General features: G+C 40.8%; 1 protein-coding gene across 1 annotated transcript in view; it reads right to left on the bottom strand.

The window, feature by feature from the left end:
- Positions 1-8,533: 8,533 nt before the first annotated feature.
- LOC107374959 (ephrin-A5b) overlaps positions 8,534-25,468 on the bottom strand; it is a 97,554-nt gene continuing 80,619 nt past the window's right edge. The window contains exons 3-5 of the mRNA XM_070552500.1: positions 14,878-14,943; positions 14,680-14,760; positions 8,534-8,833 (exon numbers count right to left, since the gene is read on the bottom strand). Of these exons, the coding sequence (XP_070408601.1) occupies positions 8,709-8,833; positions 14,680-14,760; positions 14,878-14,943 (272 nt within the window). The 3' untranslated portion in view covers positions 8,534-8,708. The remainder of the gene's footprint in view (positions 8,834-14,679; positions 14,761-14,877; positions 14,944-25,468) is intronic.

Here is a 25,468-nt window from a genome sequence, read left to right as displayed (position 1 = left end):
CTGGTTCTTTGCTTGTTCTTTTCTTTCTGTTGTTGTTTGTTGTTTTCCTTTTGTTTATTGCCCATGTCGGGTATCTGCAGGTCTTTAAAGTGTGTATGTATGTGTTTTTTCTCTTGTTTACGGTCTCTTTCTTTTGTTACCATGTTTGCTCATTGATATAATGTTCTGATTACTGACATTTTGTGTATGGTGAGGTGTTCTGATGTCCATAATAGATATTGGTCTGTGTGTGTTGGTTTCCTGTATGTGTTCATGTTCAGGGTCCCATCGGTCTGCCGGCTTATTTTCATGTCCTTAAATGCTATGCTGCCTTCTGTTTCTGACTCGTGTGAATTTTATGTTGCCTGTGTCGTCAATGTTATTCAAGTGTTGTGTTAGTGTTTCTGTTTGTCCTTTTGGTATGATTTCCAGTATGTCGTCTACGTAGCGTTTCCATAGTTTTATTTTGCTGTTTGGGGGGGGGGGGGGGGGGCAGTATTTTTTTTATTATTGATTTATTTTTTATGTATTATTTCCTGCTATTTCAGCTGTTAATTTTTATTTTTTTTCTCAGTGTTTTTTCCCCAGAAGAAGCTACAATGATGTTCTGCTGAGCTGTGGTGCCCTCATGGAGGGGGCCTTCAGATCCTCTGGAGGTTTCTTCCTGTTAAAAGGGAGTTTTCCTCTCCACCGTCGCTGCATGCTTACTTAGTACGAGGATTGCTGTAAAGACTCTGACACTAGTCTGACACTGCTAGGTTCCTTATAAAGGAAACTTTTTACTGATTGGCTTAATGACCAGGGTCTCATTCATAAAACATTGCATAGAATCCTTACTAAAACCGTACTTAAGCTCAGCAAATTTTTTTTTTACTTACGCCAAGTAAGTTTGTGACCTATAAAACATGGAGTACGCACAGATTCACGCAATCTCCTCTTTATAAATCAAACTATCTAGAAAGGTTCTCAGGTGTTTCTGGATCACATCCTGCCCTTAACACGCCCACTTTCTGCCATAAATGGTCAATGCAAAGTGCCTTTGTGGATCTCATGCATATACATAAGCTGGTTCGTTGCAGCGCTCCACCATTAACGATGACGACCGCAGATCAAGTAAGAGCAATTTCACAGAAGCAGAAGTTGAGGTACCTGTGGGTGAGGTAGAGAAATGAAAGGAAGTGCTTTTGCCAAACAAATAAGAGAAAAACCACGGAGTGGCACAGTGTTGCTGAAGCCGTCAATGTTGTGAGTTCATCAGAGATCTGTGGCGGATATTAAGAAATGGTCCAATCTGAAGGTGGAAGCAAAAGAAAAGATGTTTTGCCACCGCCAGAGAGTGTCTGTCACTGGCGGAGGCCTTGGCACCTCTGATCTCCACCGCTCACCTTTAGGATCTCAGAAGTACTCGGCAAGCATGCATGGCATCGTGCCGGAGAAGGAGGGAGACACTGACCATGCAGAGGAGACTGATGACGTTTAAGCCTTTAATTAATACAGATCAAATGTGTCCATCATTAAAATATAAAACAAAACCAAATCTTGTTGTTTCTCCCCAGTGACTCTGGACGAAGTGTCCAACAAGGCCTCCCGGGTGGCGACCGAAGATGTGGCTGCAGGGTCGGGCTTCTCACCAGTGCGCACGGCGCACCTGGAAGTAGCCGGGTGCTAACTGACACCGTCCTGCAGGCACAGAGGGACACGATTAGAGCGGTGAACGAAGTGCGAGAAGAACTGCACAGAATATGTGAGGTCCTGACTGAAATTTCAGGAACACTTGAAGAATTTGCAAGAAAACAGAAGATGAAAATCAGGCCTTTGGTGGTGGTCCTATAAAAGACATGTGGCACTCTGTCTCAATCTGACCCCCTGCTGATATTCCGCATGTGAGGGTGGGGGGCTGCACTTCAGGCTTTGTGTGTGTGTGTGTGTGTGTGTGTGCGCGCGCGAGTGTGTGGGGTGTCTTGTTCTGTGTGAAAACGAAGCAGTACAAGTGATAATGCTGCAGGATTTCATAATTGTATCCTCAGCAGCAGCACTGCAGGTGCTCTCCATGTCCAACATGTGTGTAAGCCAGGTCCTTAGTCAACTTAAAGTTGTGCGCATTTTTCTGCTACATTTTCTTTCATAAATCCCAACGTTTGCGTGGAAAGTTGCTTACGCAGTTTTCCGACCCCGTTTTGTGCGTAAGCAAGCTTGATAAATGAGACCCCAGGACTGTATCGGAATATTTACTGTGTGCTGAGACGACTCTTGTCGTGATTTGGCGCTATATAAATAAACTTGAACTGAACATTACGTATTGTTTAATACCTTTCATATTTCATTAACAATTCAATAATTGTGACCATTTGCAAAACGTTACAGCTGTGGGAGGACAGGCAAGACATTGAATCATCAGAAATACTCGATAAAAGTGTGATTTAAGGTGGACGAGAAACTCCAGCCAGCAGGATAAAGGAAATGCAGCTGCTGTTTGTCCAAAACCAATCAAGTTCAGGTCCCTTTCTGGATATCTTGACATCACCTTTGTGATGGTGCTGTCCACATTCTGTGACATGTTTAAGTGTTTGTAGCAGGTTGATGAAAGGAGACAAAGGTGTTTCATAGGAAGGACTGAGACGTGGAGTGAAGGTGAAAAATGGAAGCAGACAGCACAGGAGGCAGAGTGGAGCACGAGAGGCAGCGTATTCTTGGCAGAGCTTCCTGAGGCATTGCACATTCCCGCAAGATAACTTAAAAATGTTTCTGTTTTTGTTATTCCAGGCTGTGAATTACCGCCAGATTACAGAGGAACAGCTGTTCATCCACTTCCCCTGGACTCTGCATCGACAAGCAAGACAAACATCCAGTGCCCTGAAAGAGGCTTCACTCAAACAAACAAAAAAAAACATCAAACATGACAAATACAGCCAGAATGAAATATTTATTAAACATTTTTTTGTTTTGATTCTTTCAGTTAGTCATGGGTGATCCAACACATGTATTTACAACGACATGGCTTGTTTCTGTAGAAAAGGACAAGAAGGTGGAGGACGGACAAGAGATACAGTCACTACATGTTCAAAGAAAGGTGAAGCTTAGTGCCATCCCAGTGGAGGAGGAACAAGATACAGCTGTGAGGAAAGTAAAGGTTCTTAGGATGGAGATGCTGCAGAAACAAAGTCTAGGTCCACAGACTCTTCAACAATACTTAATAATAATAATACATCAAACTTACATCGTGCTTTTTAGGACACTCAAAGACACTTCCACACAATCTCACATTCACACACTGCCAGTGATGGTAAGCTACTGCGTAGCCACAGCCGCCCTGGGGCGGTCTGACAAAGGCGAGGCTGCCATTTGGCGCCGTCGGCCCCTCTGACCACCACCAGCACCAACTCAAGACCTATGTCTGCTGCCACTGAATCTAAACAAGAACATCCTAAACCTTCTAGATGATTGTGCTTCTACGCGATTGTGCGCATCTACAGAAAAACATGCAAAGTTTAACCTTTTCTTGTTTTATATAAAAGACATAGAAAATGAAAGTCAGCATTTTTGTATCAAACTTCTGAATTTGGATAAGAACATTAATGTGTAAAGGAGGTGTGGAAAGAAATGGGTGGGTTATAATCTGGGATACACGGTATCCAGGAGCGTTTCCTCACCTGGGATCTCTTCTTAATGCTGAGGGTAAAAAGAAAAATTGATAAAATTGTATTTATATCTTCAAAACGCTTTATTTTTCAGTAAATTACCTCAGAATTTCAAGATTTTCTCAGATTAATTATCTTTACATTTTTGGAAGGAATTTAATCGTCCTTTTAACCATTTTATCAAAATTGGCACCAGTTTATCAACCGGTTATTTCCGTAGATGATTTCATTCAAATGGCAGCTAACAAAGTAATTATTCCCTGACAGAATATGGTGGTAATCTGACTTGTTAACAAACCAAATATTGAACTCTGAAGAACTTTAGACCATTTGGAGCATCAACTGCTTCTTGGTTAAATTGTTTTTTAAAGAGAGTTTTGCTTTTTTCAGTGAATGTTTAAGAACACTAAATCACTGCTAATGTCCTTTTGAAGAGGATTTCCCCACCAAGAGTTGGCTTCATGCTAAAATGGAGTATTAGAGCCACAATTAAAGGCTATTCTCTAAAGAGCAGGTCATGTGTAGGTTCAGTCATTATCTAACCTGCAGCAGACCAGAGCCAGACAATGTAAATACACATTTATTTATACCTTCTCAGTGGCCTAGTTAGAGTGTCCACCCTGGGAATGGGAGATCAGGGTTCAAATCCTCGTCGGGTCATACCAAAGACATTAACAATGGGACCCATCGCCTTCCGGCTTGTCACTCAGTTGTAAGGGTTGGGTTGGGGGGTTAAAACTACCGACTGGTCCCCGAGCGCGGCCAAAGCTGCAGCTCATCGCTCTCCATGGGATGGGTCAAATGGGGAGATGTAATTTTCCTTCATTTATTCATTTATAAGCACCTTCCACAACCTTTAGCATAAGCCCAAGGTGCTGAACACAACAATAAAAAGCAATTGCATTAATAAATACAATAAAAGATAAATAAAATAAAAACAATAAAAATAGATAAAACAGCAACACATTAAAACAATTGAAATCAAGACAAAATTGCAGACCCCAGTGGTGAACATGCCTGGACATAATAATGGGCCTTCAGACGTGGTTAAGAAATCTGGAAGGAAGGCACCAGCCTAACATTCAAAGGCAGACCATCCCACAAAGTTGGAGCAAGGACCGCAAATGCACGATCTCCCCTCGATTTGCATCTGGAACAAGGGACCACCAGTAAGTCCTGGTCAGCAGAGCAAAGAGAGTGGGTGGAAACATATCTTTGTAGCAGTGCTGATAAATAGGCAGGCGCAGTATCGTGAAGAGCTCTAAACCCAAGTATCAGCACATAAAACTTTGCTCTGTACTGGATGGGAAGCCAGTGGAGTACTACCAACACCGGTGTAATATGGTCATGCCATCTTGTTCCTGTCATAAACCCAGCAGCTCAGTTCTGAACCAGCTGTAGGCAACAATCGCACCCTGACTCAGACCAGCAATTAGTGCATTTCAGTAGTCAAGTCTGGACAGGATGACTGCATGAATAACAGACTGTAGATGCTCCCTAGACAACAGGGGCTTGATCTTAGCCAGGCGCCTCAAATGAAGTAAACTGGAACGCACTACCACGATAATTTGTGCATCAACTTTCAGTGCTGAATCATTCACCAGTGTGTGGGGATGACTAATGGGACTTTAACTTTAACATTACCATTACAGTAGGCACGGAAAGCAATCTGCGTAATCTGGTGGCATTGAGGAAAAAACATTCACTTATGGCCACGACTTACTAATGTGTTCCCACGAGATGATAATGCGTGGCCACCACTTATAAAGGCGTGACGGATGTGTTCCAAATATCTGCTTTCCTGAAAAGATCTCTTAAAAGCCCCCAAATCATTAACTTTTAGCTAATATTAGGTTTTATAATAATATCACTGATATTTATTTTAAAGAATAATAACCAGTTGTTTTATTTAAGATCATCCAGTAACACAAGTGATGCCTCTTTTTCTTTCAGCAGCACGGGCAGACAGCGATAGTACATAAGTGTGTGTCCTCTCTTTTGTTGTTTGTAGTGACTGGCTAGGTACGCTTTTGAATTACTTATTGGTTTATTAATTGTGTCAAGCGTGACTGCCCATCTGTGAACCAGTAAACTGCACATAACAGAGGCACACCTGTTGGAGGAGTTCTGACAGAACACCACCTCAACATCATAGCTGGCCAGAGCTTGGCAGTAACTCCCCATGTGGTCATGACAACACCCTCTCTTGCACCAAGGGGTAATTTGCATTCAAATGTCCGGCAAGGTAGGAATATTAATAGCAAACATGGCGGTACGAATGCCGCAAAATTCCCGCACTGCCATGCCACCAAAGAGTGTTCACAAGCCACACCGTGGCTGCCATGTGATTTGCTGCCATGGTGTGGCTTTTCTTGCTAACTAAGTTCAGCAGCGGTGAATCTATTGTCTTCTTCTTAGACTGCATGCTTCACGGGGTGCACTACTGTTTATAAATATAAAAATGTAAAATTTCAAGCTAAGAGGAGGATGTAGAATAGATGTTATTCTATATTAATGAAAAAAGACACATTTATGAATGGGATACACAGCTTTTGATAGTAATCAGAAAGAATATTACACACTGTGCCTCTAAATAAATCTTTAAAGCACACAAATTAATTGTTTCAATCTAACAAACACAAATAAAGAATGTTGTTGAATTACAAACTTTAAGTCAAGCATGTCTCAGTTATTCACCAAAATAAAACCTCTATGGCTTTAGTTGTTTCTAAGTATTTTCATGATAAAAAAATCCAGTGAAAATGCTGATTTAGAGTGTTTCTCTAACAGTGGCTCTAATACTCCCCTGAGGAGTTTTTCCTACATTAGAATCGCTCCTGGTGCGTTTGAGGTTTGTTTCAGTCAGATGACCAAAGTCCTGTGATCAGACAGGTTGGTCCTTTGTGGACAGGTTCCTCCACATGCTACTTCTTACAACATGAAAGAGAGAACCTGAACCAAACTACCTCTTCCACCTGCTTTGTTAATCTTTCACTGATTCATCTCTCGCATACTTACTTTTCTAAAACAGAAGAGTTTTCTCTCAAGAATAAAAAAAAATCTCTAATTAGCCTGAACTTCATAGGAAAGTTGTCTTATTTACAGTAACCATGTGACTAGTGATTCACAAAAACAATGGTGAAACAGCAAAACTGCATTCGTGACCATGACAGACACAAGGACTCCATGTCTACACCCTGATGCACACCAGTCTGTTTATCTCTTTGCACTTTAGTTAAAAACAACTACAAATTGGTTGGGGGATAGATATTCTCTTATTAGATGTGCCAACATGGGATTTTACTACCACTCTACCGGACCTACAGACTGTTGTGGCCCCCAGACGCTGGACCTCTCTCCCCCTGAGCCTGTCATGCTGAGAGCGGGAGGGGGTTAGGACCCAAGGTGCAGAACACCAGACAACGCGAGGCAGGAGCAAACGTAAAAAGTAAAATCCTGTATTTAGGATGATAACCAAAAATCCAAAGGGCAGGAAGCCAAAACCTAATGACAAAACTCTGACAAAAACCAAAAGCTCACTTTCTGAGCAGAGACCTCGAGACCTAGTGGGGGGGACAAAACAACGCTGACAAACAGCAATGGACCGACACACACACACAGTGACGAGACAGGGTTATATACACAGGGGCTGGATGATTGGGAGACGAGTAGCAGGTGCGTGGGAGAGAGAACTGAGGAGAGAACGGTGAGATCAATTGACCAAATGGGAAGGGAAAACCAAGCAGAGGGGATAAACCATAACCTGTGAATCTCTAAATAAATAAAGCTAACACAAGAGAACCAAAGATAAATCACTAATGACCAGAGGAGTGAGGGGGACCAATTAACAAGTGGAGAAGGAAAATACACACACACTAAAGTAGACTAATAAAAAGAAATGCTGAACCTATAGAAAAACTGCAGAGGGGTGACTAGGAGAGACCTGAGGGAAACCAGGAGGGGGAACCGGAGAGGGCTGGGGACCCAAAAGACACAAAACCTGCTAGGAAGGGGGAACATGAGGGAAACCTGGAAGGGGCTGGGGACCACGAGGACACAGAACATGACAGAGACTGAGATCAGTGGACTCAGTGGTCTTCTTTAACCTCACCTGTTCAGGCTTTTGCGTGACCTTCATCATCACCCTCTCCTTGTTCTGCTCTCCTCTTTCTACCTATTCCGCCTTTTCCAGGATCTACTGATTTCCTTCTCTTTACCTTTCCTAATCACAAATTGTATCATTATTATTTGTATATATTTTTCAAAAACAATTTTTTCTCTCTTAAATATTTTTTGTTCTTGTGAAGCCCCTCAAGAGTTTTATGTTGAGAGGTGCTATAGAAAAGACAATTTTCCTTCTTTTTTTTTCTTTCTTTATACAAAAATGGAAATGAAAAGCACGAGAATGGCACAATAAATAGGAAATTTTTTGACTTCTATCTGTTCAAATATTTTACTGTACATCATTTTGGCTGCTACAGTTACATGATTTAATAAAAAGAAAAAAAATAGGATAATTGTGTTAATTCGTTAAATTATCCAAACAACTAAGAGCGGAGTTCTTCCTAAACTCTTTTCTCTCTTCAGTCGGTTTGACGTGACAGAATTTCAGCTCGTAGCAGCGCTCTTCTTCCAGCCACAATTCCAGGATCCGTTTAGTGAAGTGAGTCGTATTTCATGGTGTTACAAATCAAGCAAAAGTCTGTAAATGATCCACGGTCCTGCTGTGCTTCTTCACTAATCAAGCTAACTGGTGTTCTGATTGTGCCATTTGGTGAATGAAACTTTAAAAATGACGTCTTGTGTGTTTGTCTTCAGCACAAAAACTGTGTAAACTATCTGCATATCATAGGAAGGCCAACAGGTGGGAGGCTCCGCCCACCTTCAGGCACCTCAACCATCAGAACTCACCACAAAGTCAAGCATCAAACTCAGAAAAAACGTTGGTGGCTTCGCTCATGAAGTATTTTACTCTGTCCTGTCAGCCAGAGAGAAGATCAGTGTTTTTGGGTTTTAAAAAGTGCTCCTTCAGGGGAGGTGATGCAACCAGGACAGTCCAATCCTGAGAGGAAGGGGTTGCTTTTCAGACTGCTATAATGACAAGATGGCTGCCAGAACCATGAGGGAAGAGCTTAGCAGCAGGACTGGGATCTGGTGCTGACCGGCAGAGTTCACGTCTCGTCTGGCTGGTTCTGGCGACTCATGACCGATTCCATCTGAGAGGAGAGAAAACAAAAACATAGGCATGAAAAAACAGACAGGAAACACAAATGTGTCCTTTAGTTTGTTAATTATTAAACAACAGCTCTTTTTGAAACAAACTCCGCGTTTAAAATCCCATTAGTCCCATTAGTCCCCATCCCACACTGGTGAAATTCATCTCCGTATCTGACCCATCCCCATGGGGAGCGGTAAGCTGCAGCTGTGGCAGCACACAGGAAATATTTGGTGTTTATCCCTTGCCTCGTCTTGTCTTCTTCCGCCTATCCTGGTCTGGGTCGCGGGGGCAGCATCCTAACTAGGGAGTTCCAGACTGTCCTCTCCCCGACCACCTCCACCAGCTCCTCCGGCAGGTCCCCAAGGCTTTCCTGGGCCAGTTCGGAGATGTACTTTCTCCAAAGTGTCCTGGGTCGACCAGGAGGCCTCCTGCCGGCAGGACATGCCTGAAACACCTCCCTGGGGAGGCGTCTAGGAGGCATTCTGACCAGATGCCCAAACCACCTCAACTGACTTCTCTCAATATGGAGGAGCAGCGGTTCTACCCCGAGTCCCTCCCAAATGTCCAAGCTTCTCACCCTTTCTCTAAGGGAGAGCCCAGCCACCCCACGGAGAAAACTAATTTTGGCCGCTTGTATCTGCGATCTTGTTCTTACGGTCATTACCCAAAGCTCATGACCATAGGTGAGGTGAGGACTGGGTGTTAGATCGACTGGTAAATCGAGACCCTTGCTTTGCAGCTCAGCTCCTTCTTCACCACAACAGACCGGTTCAGCGTCCACAACACTGCAGACTCTGCCCCAATCCGCCTGTCGATCTCCCGCTCCCTCCTGTTACGTGCTGTGCCCCTTTTCGGCCACAAGATGGCCCCATAGGCCTTTGCCTCGCCTGTCTCCCGGTGCCCCCAGCTGTTCGGAATCAGAAATCACTCGGCAGCTGTTAAAAGCTGCCTTCCTGCTCTAGGTCGAGGAGAAGGTCCAAGGGTAGAGTAGACTGGAAACAGTTTATTCTATTCTCTTCTCCTCATTCGCTCGTTGGTAAAACTCGTCATAATTAGTCTTCCATGCTCTCGGTTTTGGATTTGACAATTCGGCAATTTGACTTTGGACCACATTTGACTTAGGCTTTGGATTTCCCCTTTTGTGTAAATAAAATATTCTCGGTTGTTTACCCCCATCCCCTTCTGGGTTGGCGTTTTTGGTTTCTCCTTATTAAATATTGCTCCTTTGGTTTTTGTATATAGTAATGCTTTTTAATTCTTTGTAAATATTCCATTCCTTTTGTAATAAATCCCTTGTTTTATAGCGACACAGCACTCTGTTTATTATTAAATCCACACACCACTTTTATTACTCCCCTCCTCATCTCTCCTAGAGAGCCGGGGACGTAATACTCCTCCCCTCACTCGTGAACCAGACCCCGAGATACTTGAACTCCTCCATTTGAGGCAGGACCACTCTCCTGACCCGCAGTTGTTAAGGCGCCCTTTTCCTTTACGGTTTGCGTTTAACCCCCCCCCAAATAGCTCCCGAGGGCAGCCACAGCTGCAACTCACCGCTCCTCACGGGGATGGGTCATATGTGGAGATGAATTTCATCTGTGTGTGTGTGTGTGACGAATTTGGAGCTTTAACTTTATTTTTGACTTGCTTTGCAGGATGATTAATTGTTATGCCAGTTAAAACATGAAGAAATTAAAGGTATTAGCCAGACTCTGCATTAAAATAGTAGAAAATCAGTATAACTACACTGTATCATTTATATAAATATGAACTGGGTTCAGTTTTTCATATTGTTAAGGATTTTTATCATAAATCATTGCAGAAAATCCAAATCCTCTCCTCCAGACAGTGAAGAACTGTGCTTAGCATACGTCACTCCAACGCGTAAAACAAGCTAGCTGCTGTTGCTAGTAATGTGAATAACTGTATTTTGTTTACTTTTGTGCTCTTAATTATGTAGCGTCCAGAAATGGTCGTTTTTCATCTACAGTTTGACCTCTTCAGTATCCGGTCATATAGAGACATAGGTCTGCATCTGGTGCCTTTAATCTGCCAAGCTGCAAGATTCTACAGTGCATGTTGACACTTGGATTTTCTTAGATTTTCAACATCATACTTCACCAAGGTCTCTCTTCAAGCTTCCTCTTATCTCAGACTGCCTTGCTCCACAGAACAAAAAGATGACATTTTATAATTAATCATATAATGAATAGACAAGGTGTTAATGAAATGTTTTGATTAATCTGTGCTTAAATTAATAAGGATGAAATGAATGTGTCCTTGCAATATCCATTTGTCTGATAATAAGCATACGTGACTGGACAGCTCACACTCATACACGTGACAAGATGACAAGGTTAAAGTAATCTCGTGACACACTGCTTTCTGATCCACAAATCAGAGCTCCTGTATCTGAGCAAGGTGTGGTTTCTGAGGTTGTTGGCAAAACCCCTTTAACATGTCGAATTCTGATTTGTCAGTAAATCATAATATAGGACTTAATAAAATGAGAATTACTTCCCGAGTTGATTCAGTTTGAGCCGAGCTCTGGACTGGCCACAGGAGGAAAGCTCTTCGAACCACCGCATCTTTTGACAAGCTGTCAAAACCTGTTGCACGCTGCAGCTGACACAGCAAACGGTTCCTTCAGAACAAAGCTGACACAGCTCCGACTCCTTAAGAGTCCTTCCATAGACGCAAACAACTACCTGTTGTGGCCTGGAGACGACTCGAAGACCGGTCTAGTGGTGCTGCGGTTTCTACTACAGACTTCGGTGCCTTGGAGTCCACAGACTTCGACACATTCCGGATCTACCCCCAGGGGTCTCCGAAAGGATACGTAGGCGCGATAGATTGCGTCCGAAGCCATTTTATAAACCATCACTTCTAGTTTAATGCAGACCAAATTCAATCACACTCAGAACTCAGTTTGTTCCAGATACGAGGGCTCTGACAACATCACATGCACACATCACATTTGTCATGGTTTGAGGTGAGTGGTTCATTCATGACCTCTGAGTGCTTAATTGTAGGTGAGTGGCACTGAGGAGCAGGCAGCTGTAGCCAATCTGTCATCTACCAGTTGGTGTGTTAAAGGAACAGGGAGACGACATCACCTCGCAGGATGATTGCTCACTTTGGTACACTCCAACCTGAGATCACAAAGCCAACTCTTGAATTTAGAAATCTTGCACTTGTCTTGAGCTTTAGCAAATTTGTAATTCCTGTTCCTTGTTCCCTTCAGGTATCCTCAACATCACCACCTCGTCGGCCATAACCATGGATTATCTCACTGGACAACGTGTCCCCGCTCAACCTGACCGACCCACTCTCAGCTACTCACCCCGCACTCACCTTCGCTCATCTGGATTCTCCTCTCAAGCTCGACCCTCACCTCAGGCCCGACCGCCCTGCTCGTCTTCCACTAAATTCCCTGCTCACCTCCAAACATCAACCACACTCGGACCCTCGCCTCACGTTGGCAGCGCTCCTTCAGTTACCCTTTTCTAATAAATAATGTTTTACCCTTTTATCCAATCTCCGTGTATGATTCTGAATGTCCTGGGTCAGGAAACTAAACCAGAACACGACAACATTACACTACATCATACACTCATCACATCATTGTTTTCTAGATGTCATAGTTTATAATTAGTTCAGACAATACATTTCTAACTTTTTATAAACTTGAGTTTGTCTGAATTAATACGAAGTGTGCTTACGATCCCTGAATAACAAATAATCCTAATTCTTCTGGTTAAATATTAAAGGATCAATCAGGTTGGATTTCCATATTTATATTGAAATTCACATCTTATTGATCATAATTAAAACCCCAAAATACATCTGTAGGCATAACCCTACAATTATTGTGTTTACAGCTGTTAGCCCAGATCTGGACAAGTGGGGGAGTAGAGGGAGGTGGAGTGTACAGTCGGTAAAGACGGCTCTCCCTTGCCCTGCCTCCAACATGCCTCCATCTAAAAGGCTAGGTTATCCAGAGTTATCTCTGTAGTTATGCTGCTATAGAGCTCCGGGAGTTGACATCACGTTTCCCGGCATGCAGCAGTTCAAATCGAAACGGCGCCATTTGGCAGGTAGAAGCCGGCAGCTGGACTATTTGTTATTGTCAGAAAACTCAATCAGACAGGAAATATGGTAGATTCCTGTTGTGCCCCAGGATGCAGAACAGACGCGGACAACATAAGGAATGAGCCATCTACAGGATTCCCCAAGATCCGGAGCGCCGCAAACATTGGATCATTGTAATAAAACGCACTAGTGACCGGGCTAAAATGAAGCTGTGGGATCCCGAGAGTAAAGGTTTTCGCTTATGCAGCGACTACTTCATATCAGGTACTTAAACCAACGTTTCCTCAACTGTGTATGGTATTTATTTTAAATGCTTTTATTACGATTCTTAGTGGGCTTCCTAAACTCATTTTGGCGTGGCTTTTTCTGTCTTATTACTCAAAGCAACAAGTAAACATCACGTAAAACGTTGCCTCGTGAGTTATGCGTGCTGCCGTTTATATGTTTTATGATCACAGCAATTAACCGGCTAAGCTGTGTTTAATTATTTAAGCAATGGTTGATCAATTGTCAGATCACACATAAAAAGCACTTTGGATTGCTATTATCTGTCTCACCGAGACAGATCTCAGACAGATCCTGAGACGCTCCTGCCTGACAGTTTTATTTTATTCACAGAAAACAATCAGACTAGTGATTTCTCTTGGTGTTCAGTTTATACATTTAAACAGCACAGCGCTCTATTTAAACTACTTACGTGTAAATCTGTTATTTGTCCATCCATCCATCAATTTTCCTCCGCTTATCCGGAGTCGGGTTGCGGGGGCAGTAGCATCGAGAGGCCCAGACTTCCCTCTTCCCAGCCGCCGGAGCCAGCTCCTCCGGGTAAATCCCAAGGGGTTCCCCGGCCAGGTCCAGTAAGAAGTCCGCTCCGACAGCTTCTGGCGTCGGAGCGGGCAGTAGCGTCGAGAGTCCCAGACCTCTCCCCAGCTCCTCCGGCCAGGGGAATCCCAAGGGGTTCCCCGGCCAGGTCCGGTATAGCCCGCTCCGACAGCTTCTGGCATTTTTAAAAAGTATCCCAGGGGCACGGTAAGGGTCGGAGATGTTTAGTCTATTTAATTTCTGACTATATAAAACGATTTCTTCGGTTTTAAAGTGTGAAGTAAAATCCAAGCCGATCCCGTTCATGTTCATGTTTATGATCCGTGTTTGTTTACCTTTTTTTCCTGCCAATATGGTGTCTACTAACAGAGAGTCACGTGGGGTCCGGAGCTCTATAGGCTTAGACTGCTGGAGGACACACTGATTACTTTTCACACTCGACTACTTTCTTCTACAATCTGCTCTTTAACTGTATTATTTCCTGCTATTTCAACTGTTAACTTTATTTTTACTCTGTTTTTCTCCCCAGAAGAAGCTACAATGATGTTCTGCTGAGCTGTGGTGGCCTCATGGAGGGGGCCATCGGCTAGCACACTGCTGCTAACCACTTAAACATTCTCCCTCACACTAGTAGAAATATTGTAATAAATTGATTTTTATAAACTACTGTTTATTTTTGTCTGTCAAATTATTATAAAGTGTTGTTTCCCTGGCTAATCTAGCTAATCTAGCTGATAAGTACTTATTTATATCATCAACCGAATATTAAACGTTCAATAATAATGATATCCCTATTTTTATGGAAGACTATACTTTCTTGATTACCTTTATATTTTATTGAAAATGTCTTAAAAAGTAACCACCTACAAAATTATTTAAAATTTAAATAATTTCCTTAGATTTATTTTGTCTGTTAAACGTCGCACCAACCTCTGGGTTCGATGGAATTGTTGCTGTGTTCGTCAAACTCCACGCCTTCCTGCAAGCTCCCAGAGGCTTTCACACAATTGTCTTTGGAAAACAAAGCAGATTGCAAGATTAGGTGAGTAAAAAGTCCCATCTGATCACAAAGCAGCACAGTACACAAGCTGGACTAACCTAACGCTAACCCAAAATATCAAGACTCACTTTGTGGCCTGACGAAGACTTTGAGACGAAGGCAGCTCCTTCTTCCTCGGGCGTCGGTGACGGACGCTGTGAGAACAAGACACAATAGGTTTCATTTTACACGTTAAATCACCTCCTGAGAGCTAATCTAGAGCTGTGTGATCAGAGAAAATGTCGGTTTAAATGACACTATAATTACTCTACATGAACCAACTTGACAAAAAGACAAAATTAACAAAAAATAATCAAATAATAAGAAACTGGTCCAATCTTTCAGGTTTCACACCAAATCAGTTGTTTTCAACTTGTATTTATATGTTAATCCATGTTTTTTAACAGCTGGTAAAGATTAGGGTTGGGCATCGTTTGATTTTGAACGATTCCGATTCCAATTCTTCGTTTCGATTCCGGTTCCTATCGATTCCCGATTCAGATTCTTTCAAGACATGACGTGTTTTACATGAGCCAGCCAACCACAGGTCCTACTTGATGAAATTATCTTAACTTCAGCATGAATTTTAATTCTATGAACAATAACATCACCTTCATTCAGACAAAAACGTGTTTTGGAGAAAAAAAGAAAAAGACTTGCAGCACAACCAGTGTGTTTGTTTCTGACCACAACCAACGTCTGGAAGCAGCCTCTGGGATGAGAGGCTAAATGTTTCCAACATATCCAGAAACGTCCAGATGTTTTCAGCTAAAACTCTCAGGATGATCATGTCCAGGATGATCATGTCCAGGATGACTGAGAACTACACCTCCATGCTGCAGCAGCGTTCAGTCAGAACCGAAAGTGAAACCTAAATGCAGCTGCTGTCAGTAACAATCGGACAGATTTTAAACATTAAAACTCTCAACAGAAATAGTTCAGAAAGGAAATGAAAATGTTATTTATAATAATAATATAATAATAATAATTATTATTTATTATTATTATTATTATTGTTGTTTATGGTGGCAGAAGACGGTATGGTCCACCACAGGTAAGCTGCTCTAGCATGATGACTTTAATTATTCTACAGGTTATTGTTCAGCCTGCTGACGCTCACACACACACACACACACACACACACACACACACACACACACACACACACACACACACACACACACACACGCACACACGCACGCACGCACACACGCACAAGCATTGGTGAGCGGCTGCGTCTGACTGCTGATGCTCCGTGTGTTTTTATTTCTGCAGTGAGACAAACTCACCTCACACCGTCCAGAGTTTGTTCTTTAAAGCTTCTAGTAAATCCACCGTGTTGACGTATTTAACAAGTATCCTCTATGCTGCAGGAGTTAAAGTCTACATTACGAAGTAAAAGTTCAGCAGACGCTTTTGTTTAAATCTGGGTGGGGGACTCGGTGCTGCACACAGAGAGCTGGTGTGATCAGCTCTGAAACGCGTTGATCACAATTTGCAGATCACGTTTATTTTTGACGGAGATCGGCCACGGATTCCTCTTCCGGTCGGCATTCTAGGAATCAGAATAAAAAACTTTGAACGATTCCGGGAAAAACTAACAGTTGGAACCGGTTCCAATCGATGCTCAATGCCCAACCCTAAAGATCTATTGTTGGATTTATTTAAGCTAAGGAACAGGGGAAATCAGAAGCTGTTTTTACAGGACCATAGTGTTTAAAAACAGGATTTGCTGCGGCTCCCTGGGGAGGATAAAGGCCGTTTATAAGTTCAGACCGTGGCGATAATGTGGCACAATCGTAGCAATATTATAAAAGATTAGGTGATGGCGGCATAAATGGGGTATGGGGGCGGTCTCTGTGCTGCCGCAGACTTCCGTTTATCTTGGACATAACTTGCTTTTTATTACGATTGAAGCCGTGATCGTTACGCTTTTTTTTAACAAGCAGCTCATAAAGGTGTCTGTCCCCATCAGTCCCTGTGCAGTCTCTGGTGATCTCAGCTTCAGCTCTAACAGAGAGGCTCGTGGAGCGCTGCGACGCTCCAGTTTGCCATCTCAGCTGATTTTGTTCAAAAACAAACCTTATTGCCCGTGTTTACTTTTATTTTCAATAAATTTGCCAGCTGGAGCTCAGCAATAACTCCCCACGTCATCATGACATCTGCCTCTATTGCACCAGGGCGCATACGACAGACCATTACCGCAATATTACTACCAAGTGAGGCGGAAGGAATGCCGCAAAATTTGCGCAACGCCATGCCGGCATGGCGCGTTTATGGACATACCACTGCGGTAATATTACGCCGATTTGCCGCCTTTGTGTGTCTTGTAAAAGAGACTATAGAAAGCTGCTCCTCATCAAACAGGAAGTGAATTAAATTCTGTTACTGAGACATTTTATTATTTCTAATGTTTGCTGGTTGTTAGTGTTGATAATTGTTGAACATTTGAGTATTAATAAGCTCAATGAATTAAAATATACTATCAACCATTTCAGTACTTTTATCTATATTGTAAATAATGAACAGGAAAAAAATCCTTAAAATGAACATTTCCATCGTAACGGACAGGAAATGAGTAACGAGAGACATTTTCCATTTAACTGAATTATATGAATTTAAATAACATTTATGTGATTCAAACTTTCATTTGATTTTGTATTTTCCATACATTTTTATCAAAATCAGCAATAATATTCCATATTTCAGGGAGATAAGGCTCAGATTTACAGGCAATACAAGTTTTTTTTATTTTTTTTACTTAATTTCATTTATTGACATAAAAAGAAAAAAATATATACAAAAGTAAATTACTGAAACCAAAATGAAAAGGGGACATAAAGAAGGAAAACTTAAGTTGTCTGCCCCTTTTAACTCTTAGTAGCTCTAATACAAATGAAATAACAGTATAATTGTAAATGAACTTTAAACATAGTGATTGCTGGAAGGATTGATTAACAAAGATTCAATGTATGAAGTAAAGCAAGAAAATAGGAGAAAAAACAAATTAATGCACAAGGAGAAGAATATTTATATTCATACATACAAACTTATATTTAGTAGGGATGAGCGAGTACACCACTATCTGTATCTGTATCTTTTCAACCATCTAAATTATCTGTATCTGTACTCAGAGTGGGCGTGGCCAAACCCAGAAGTGGGTGTGGTTTACATCAATACGTTATTTTAAGTCTGATCAGAAGTTGCTATGTGTATTGTTTATTTGAAAACTATTTACAGAGCAGCCTCAGAGTTGAGATTAAATGTTTTTGATCACAATAGTAAAGGAACTATTACAGAACAAGTTTTTCAATAAAATCAGAACATTAATGTTTAAGTGCATGAATTAAGAGAGAGAGAGAGAAGAAAAGATCTTTTCTATAGCGCCTCTCAAGATAAAAATCACGAGGCGCTTCACAAAAACAAAACATGTAAATTATAAAAAAAAGAATCAAGAAAATGATTACAATATATTTAAAATGAGCAAAAAATAGACAATTGTGATTAAGAAATGTAAAGAAAGAGAGAGTGAATAGGAAAGAGGGAGTGGATCCTGAGGAAGAGGAGAGAGAGAGAGAGAGGAAAAAAAACCTGACCGGAGCGGAGGCAGTGACTGACGCAGCACGAGCCGTTTTCAGCTCTGTCTTGTCAAATGCACCACGTACGTTACGATAAAAGTTACTTTAAATAACTTTAAAGTTACTTTAAAAAGAGGCGAACTGAAGAAAACTTAGGGCGTACTGAAGAAACGTGAACAGTGAAGCAAGCACAGAGAGATCCATTACTGTGTGTGTGTGTGCGTGGATGGACCGGACGCGGACTGAGCTCCCGGTGTCGGTACAGGATCTGCTCAGGTGCAGGATCGGCTCAGGGTCCTACGACTGCCGATGACGTCACATTACTGCAACTCTACTCGGCTTTCACACATACGTTTTGGAAAGACATCAGCAGTTCTGTTAATAAATTCTTGTTTGTTAAAACCTAAATGTTTTCTTTATAATTGTAATTTGTTAATAAAACACCATATTATCTTTGTTTTGTAAAGAATGTGAAACTGCATAAAACCAACATCGGACGGACAAAAAATAGAGCAGTTCTTATATGTGAAGCCATATCTGTTTGTATTAATGTGGAGTTCGTCTGTATATTTCCTTCGTTGTTATCTAAATACATTCTTTGATTCAAAATATTGCTTGGTGTCTTTCAATAAAGTTCTTGCATTTTATTTTGCCCCATTTCATCAACATCAAGAGCTTTTGAGGGTCACCATTTATCATTTGCTTTTATTTTACATTTCCTTTGGAAATTTAAACATATTTTCTCCAAAAAGTGTTGATTTATGGACTACAGGACTGCAACCGCTAAGACAACGACCGCAAATTTGTTCTGACCAATCAAAATCATAACGTGATAACGTAACTTCCGTAAGCTTCATGTTCAGCCAATCAACTACTTTGACCTCATCGGCAGTCTAAGGACTCCGAGCCGATCCTGTACTGAGACCAGCTGAAGAGTTTTGTGTGTAGGGAGGGGCGGGCGCTCTATTAGAATGGCCAATCACAGAGCGTGAACACAGTCAGTTACCCAATGAGGATTTTCCTTCAGCACGATTACAGATATTTACGAGTTTTACCCGTTTCATGCTCCTACTTGTCAAAAATGCTTTATCCGTACCGGACACTCGTCTGAAACGAGTATGCGGCTCATCCCTGATATTTAGACATATGTATACATACACTTTTTTCCCGTTTTCTTTACCTTCTTTTCCAGGCTTCTAACCACTTCAGCCTGGCGAGGTCATCAGCTGGAGGAGTCAATGTGCTCTTCGCTTCTCCCAAGATCTCCCTCCCACCTGTGACTGTACAGTAGATGAGCGCCTTAGATGGCTGCTCTCACTGGGGGAAACAGGATCCCAGCCAACCCCCCCCCCCCCCCCCCCCCCTCCTACCGGTGTTTTCAGTCCAGACCGAAAACAACGAGACAAGGTCAAGAGTTTCTTCTCACTTATGTGTCTTTGAAAACAGCCTGAAGAGCTTGATCCTGCTGCCGGAGCTTCCCTCTCACCCTGATGGAAACGTGCCTTAGCTCCATATTTTATGTCAATGACACCCTCATATTTCCAAGTCTAATTTGGCCATGGGCAATCGTTCCTGCACAGATGTGCTCACCTCCACAACCTCATTTCCTGTGTTTCCTGGTTCTTATAAAGCAGAGATTAACATATTTTTTTCTGAATTAATTTTCTAGTAGATCTGACGGGATCTAAGGGTTTTTTTTTGTCCTGCAGCAGATTTAATTCTAACCCTAACCTGAACTCTGGTATTTCCTGCAGACTAACAATTGTCTGAAGCTGCTGTTGATCCGATCACACGAACACCCTGGAAAGCTTCTGGGTATGTGTGACGGCTCGTCCAGCGTATGTACGTGCATTCATGTACATTGTGGCTTCCTATGTATGTGCATCTGTGCACAAACATACCCACAGTTTGTCCACAGCCTGACTGGGTTGTGGCATGCCAGCGTCTACTGTCGCCAACAACTCAAGCTCCGGTTTCAAACACCACTCCATCTGATGCTGTGGACCCATGAGAAGAGATAAAAATCTTTTTAAACGTTTCAAGGAGAGGAATAATAAACGCCGCCAATCACACAGCTTCTAACTACATCATCAAGTTTGGAGTCACTTACCTCTGACCCCATAAGACCCTGGAACTAAACTTAACCGCCTCTTTAATTCGGTCTCTATTCTGCTCCTTTTGTCCAGATCCTGGAATGACTTACTTTGTTACTCTCCGCATCCCACTCCATGTGGGGATTCATCAGAATTCTACTGGAACTCACATTAAACATTCCATTGATTTCTCATACTTACAAGTTTTCAGGCGTGATGCAATTTCATTTGTTTTAACCTCAGCCAGAGACAGTCTGGGTCAAAGATCACTGATGTTCTGTGGGTCAGAACCTGAAACTCTGACTTACTCAACTTTCTAATCTCATAGTTTAAGAGCTGCAGTTGAAAATATATTAACTTGTAGGAAGGATCTGTTTTTCAGTCATTTTCTGTTAAAACTGTGGAAGTGTGACTCTGCCAAAAAGTGGAAAAAAGAAAAAATAGACAAATATTTTATATATTTAAATGTTGCATTTCTTTAATCCAAATATTTTTACATGTTCTGAAACTGTTTTTATTATTACTGTGTTATTACAACTGTGTTTTATAGTTTTGTGTTTGTTCTGCCTTCTAAAGAGGAACGTAGCAGAGGGCAATATTTTAATTTCTAGCCCTTCACAAATTGAGGATTTAGCTCATAATGTTACTTCTTCTTTACGTGTGGCATTGAATGATGTTGCCCCTGTAAAAAAAAGAAGATAATTAAGCACAGGGAGTTGGTTCCCTGGTTTAATTCTCATTTACGAACTTTAAAACAAAACTCTAGAAAATTGGAGAGAACATAGTGCTCTACACACCAGGAGGAGTCCTACTTATGCTGGAAAAATATTCTTGTGCTTTATAAAAATAAGCTTCAACAAACTAGAACTACTTATTTTTGATCGTTAATTGAGGAAAATAAGAATAATCCAAAAATTATTTTCAGTACAGTTAGACTCATAGCTCTGAACCATTCCCTTAGCCCTCAGCAGTAATGACTTTATGAGATTTTTCAGAAGTAAAATAAATTCTATTAGAAACAAAATCTTTAGCATCCTCCCTAATGCGATTTCTTCTTCCTCAGTAAGTGAGGCAGCATCAGAGGTAACTGTAGAACCTCATCTGTGTTTGAACGTTTTGATCCAGTTGAGCTTTCAGAGTTATCAAAAATATTAGCTTCATCTAAACCTTCAACTTGCATTTCAGATCCAACCCCAACCAAATTATTTAAAGATGCATTTCCTTTGGTTACTGCCCCCATTCTAGATATAATCAATCTATCCTTAGTAAATGGATATGTACCACAGGATTTTAAGGTTGCTGTAATCAAACCTTCACTTAAGAAGCCTTCTCTGGATCCAGATAACCCAATGAATTATAGACCAATATCTAACCTTCCATTTTTATCCAAAGTCCTGGAGAAAATAGTGGCCATCCAAGTATGTGAGCATTTAAACACTAATGATCTGTTTGAGGAATTTCAGTCTGGTTTTAGAGAGTATCACAGCACTGAAACTGCATTAGTGAGAGTTACAAATGATATTCTCATGGCCTCAGATAAGAATCTTGTGATTGTTCTAGTCTTGTTAGATCTCAGTGCTGCCTTTGACACAGTAGATCACAATGTTCTTGTAGAAAGACTAGAACATGTTGTAGGGATAAAAAGAACAGCGCTAGGCTGGTTTAAATCCTACCTGTCTGCTAGATTTCATTTTGTAAATGTACATGACAAATCGTCTTCATACTCCAGGGTTAATTGTGGAGTACCACAGGGTTGAGTGCTTGGACAAATTCTTTTTACTATATATATGCTCCCAATTGGTAAAATCATTAGACAGCATGGGATAAACTTCCACTGTTACGCTGACGATACTCAGTTATATCTATCCATTAACACCGATGAACCTGATCTGTTAGGTAGTGTACAGTCGGTAAAGACGGCTCTCCCTTGCCCTGTCTCCAACATGCCTCCATCTAAAAGGCTAGGTTATCCAGAGTCATCTCTGTAGTTATGCTGCTATAGGCTTAGACTGCTGGAGGACACACTGACCACTTTCCACACTCGACTACTTTCTTCTACAATCTGCTCTTTAACTGTATTATTTCCTGCTATTTCAGCTGTTAACTTTATTTATTCTCTAAGTGTTTTTCTCCCCAGAAGAAGCTATAATGATGTTCTGCTGAGCTGTGGTGGCCTCATGGAGGGGGCCATTGGCTAGCACACTGCTGCTAACCACTTAAACATTCTCCCTCTCCTGATAATAACACTTCACTCTCTTTGACACTGAATGTGCTACTGCTAGTTTACCCGTTTAATTATAGATTCACTAGGATAAATACAATAAAGTTTATCTCTCACCTAATAGAATATTTACTAAGAAATCACAATGTAACCATGGACACGTGTGTGTGTGTGCGTGTGTGTGTGTGTGTGTGTGTGTGTGTGTGTGTGTGTGTGTGTGTTGCTTATACTGAGCCAGGATCCTCTGGAGGTTTGTTCCTGTTAAAAGGGAGTTTTCTTCTCCACTGTCGCTGCATGCTTGCTTAGTATGTGGATTGCTATAAAGACTCTGACACTAGTCAGTGACTCGATGCAACCTGCTGGGTTCCTTATATAGGAAACTTTTTTTCTGATTGGCATAATGAACTGACCTGTATTGAAATGTTTACTATGTGAAGTGCCTTGAGACGACTCTTGTCGGGATTTGGCGCTATAAAAATAAACTTGAATAGAAAATTGAATTGAATTTAATTGAATTTATAATAATAATAATGAGCAGGAATTTATACATATTGTACAAAAGTGTAAAAGTACATCCTCCACTGACTGTCATGACATCAACATGACACTGCTTAAAAAAGTGATTTTGAATATTGTAAAACCATTAACTTACATCTTTAACTTGTCATTCAAAACCGGCTGCTTTCCTAGTAAAATGAAAATTGCTAAAGTAATTCCATTGTTCAAAAATGAAAGCAAACATGCATTTACTAATTACAGACCAATCTCTCTTTTGCCTCAGTTTTCAAAATTCTAGGGAAGCTTTTCAATTCCCGACTGGAAAAGTTTCTTGAGAAGCATAGAATAATTAATGAAGGCCAGTATGGATTTAGGTCTAAACGAACGATTACAATGGCAATAACTGAAACTATAGAAGAAATTACAAATGCACTTGAAAAAAAAAGTATGCAGTTGGTATTTTTGTCAATCTAAAGAAAGTTTTTGATATTATTTTGATTTTGATCTTATTACATAAGATGGAAAGATATGGAATTAGGGGCCTGGCTGGGGACTGGATCAAAAGTTTTTAACAGGGAGAGTACAGTTTGTAAAAATGGGTCTGTATTCACCAGACACCATAGGCATTACATGTGGTGTCCCCCAGGGGTCAGTGTTGGGGCCAAAACTATTTAATATGTATATGAATGACATTTTTAATACATCTAAAGAACTGAAACTCATACTATTTGCAGACGACACAACTATATACAGTAGTGATGATTATGATCATCTTGTAAATACAGTAAACAAGGAAGTAAATAAAATTAAAAGGTGGATGGATACAAATAAATTATCCTTGAATATAAATAAATAAAACTAAGACAATGATGTTTGGGAATAACTACACAGTGTCTGAACTGAGAATACGTATTAATGGTACCCAAATTTAAACAGTAAACGAAACCAGATTTTTAAGAGTAAAATTTGATAGTAAATTGTCATGGAAACCCCATGTTAGACACATTAAAAAATTCTCCAAAAGCCTCAATTATAAATAAAGCAAAACTACACCTTGATGAAAATGCACTCCGTACTTTATACTGCACCTTGGTACTCCCATACCATACGTATTGTTTTGAAGTATGGGGGAATACTTATCATAACACACTACATTCTCTGATCATATTACAGAAAAGAGCAGTGTGAATCATCCACAAGGTTGGGTTTCTAGAACACACCCATAAGCTGTTTACGCAATCAATGCTGCTAAAATTAGCTGACCTTGATAATTATAATACATCAATAGTCCTATACAATGCATTCAATAAATTATTGCCATCTAACCTACAATGTTTCTTTTCAATTCCTGAACGTGTTCATAACTTGAGAAGTTTTGGATATTTTTCATTGCCAAGAGTTCAAACTACTCGTAAATATTTCTGTGTGTTGGTATGCGGAGTGAAATTCTGGAACAAACTGGACTTACAACGCAAGCAATGCCAAACTATTAATTGATTTAAACTGTTACATAAACATAAGGTCTGGACAACGTATAGAGATGAGAATCCCTAATTCAATTTATTCTGTCGTTTTACTCTGTCTTATTGCATAAACGTCCCTTTTTGATATTTTTCCTTTACCATTGTTGGTATAATTTGTTGTTAAACTGTAAAAACTTGCCTGTGGTTCGCCATCACTCTTTTATACAGGAAAAGAATGATTGAATAATCAACAGCGAAGCTCGAGTTTACTCACTGAATGGGGATCTGGGGTGGGATTAGATAAGTTTTCTTCTTCCCACTCCTTTTCAGGCAGAATTGCATGGCCATTTATGTACATTCCTTTGCAGTAAACGACTTATATTATTTAACTAATTGTTACGTCATTGAATTGACTGTGCCATTGCCTGCAATAAATAAAAATGAATGAATGAAAATGAAAAATACGCATTTTAAACATAAATTGAAATCAAAGCTCAGAGAGGTGGAGTCTTGCTGCTGCGGCAACCCAAAGGTGTGTTTTCATTGGAGTTGTAGGTTTTCAAGCATGCTTGTAGACTGTCGGAGGCTGATTTGGTCGTGAGACGGCTCAAAAAGCTGTCGTAGACCTCGTCACACTGTACGTTCACAGCATGGTGCACACACACACAAATATATACATGTATATATATATACATGTATATATATATATATATATATATATATATATATATATATATACATGTATATATATATACGTACATATATATACATACATATATACATATATATATATATATACATACATATGTATATATATATACATATAT

The sequence above is a fragment of the Nothobranchius furzeri genome, chromosome 6 (assembly GCF_043380555.1).
Source record: "Nothobranchius furzeri strain GRZ-AD chromosome 6, NfurGRZ-RIMD1, whole genome shotgun sequence".
Classification (NCBI taxonomy): domain Eukaryota; kingdom Metazoa; phylum Chordata; class Actinopteri; order Cyprinodontiformes; family Nothobranchiidae; genus Nothobranchius; species Nothobranchius furzeri.
This window is presented reverse-complemented; position numbering and strand designations above follow the sequence as displayed.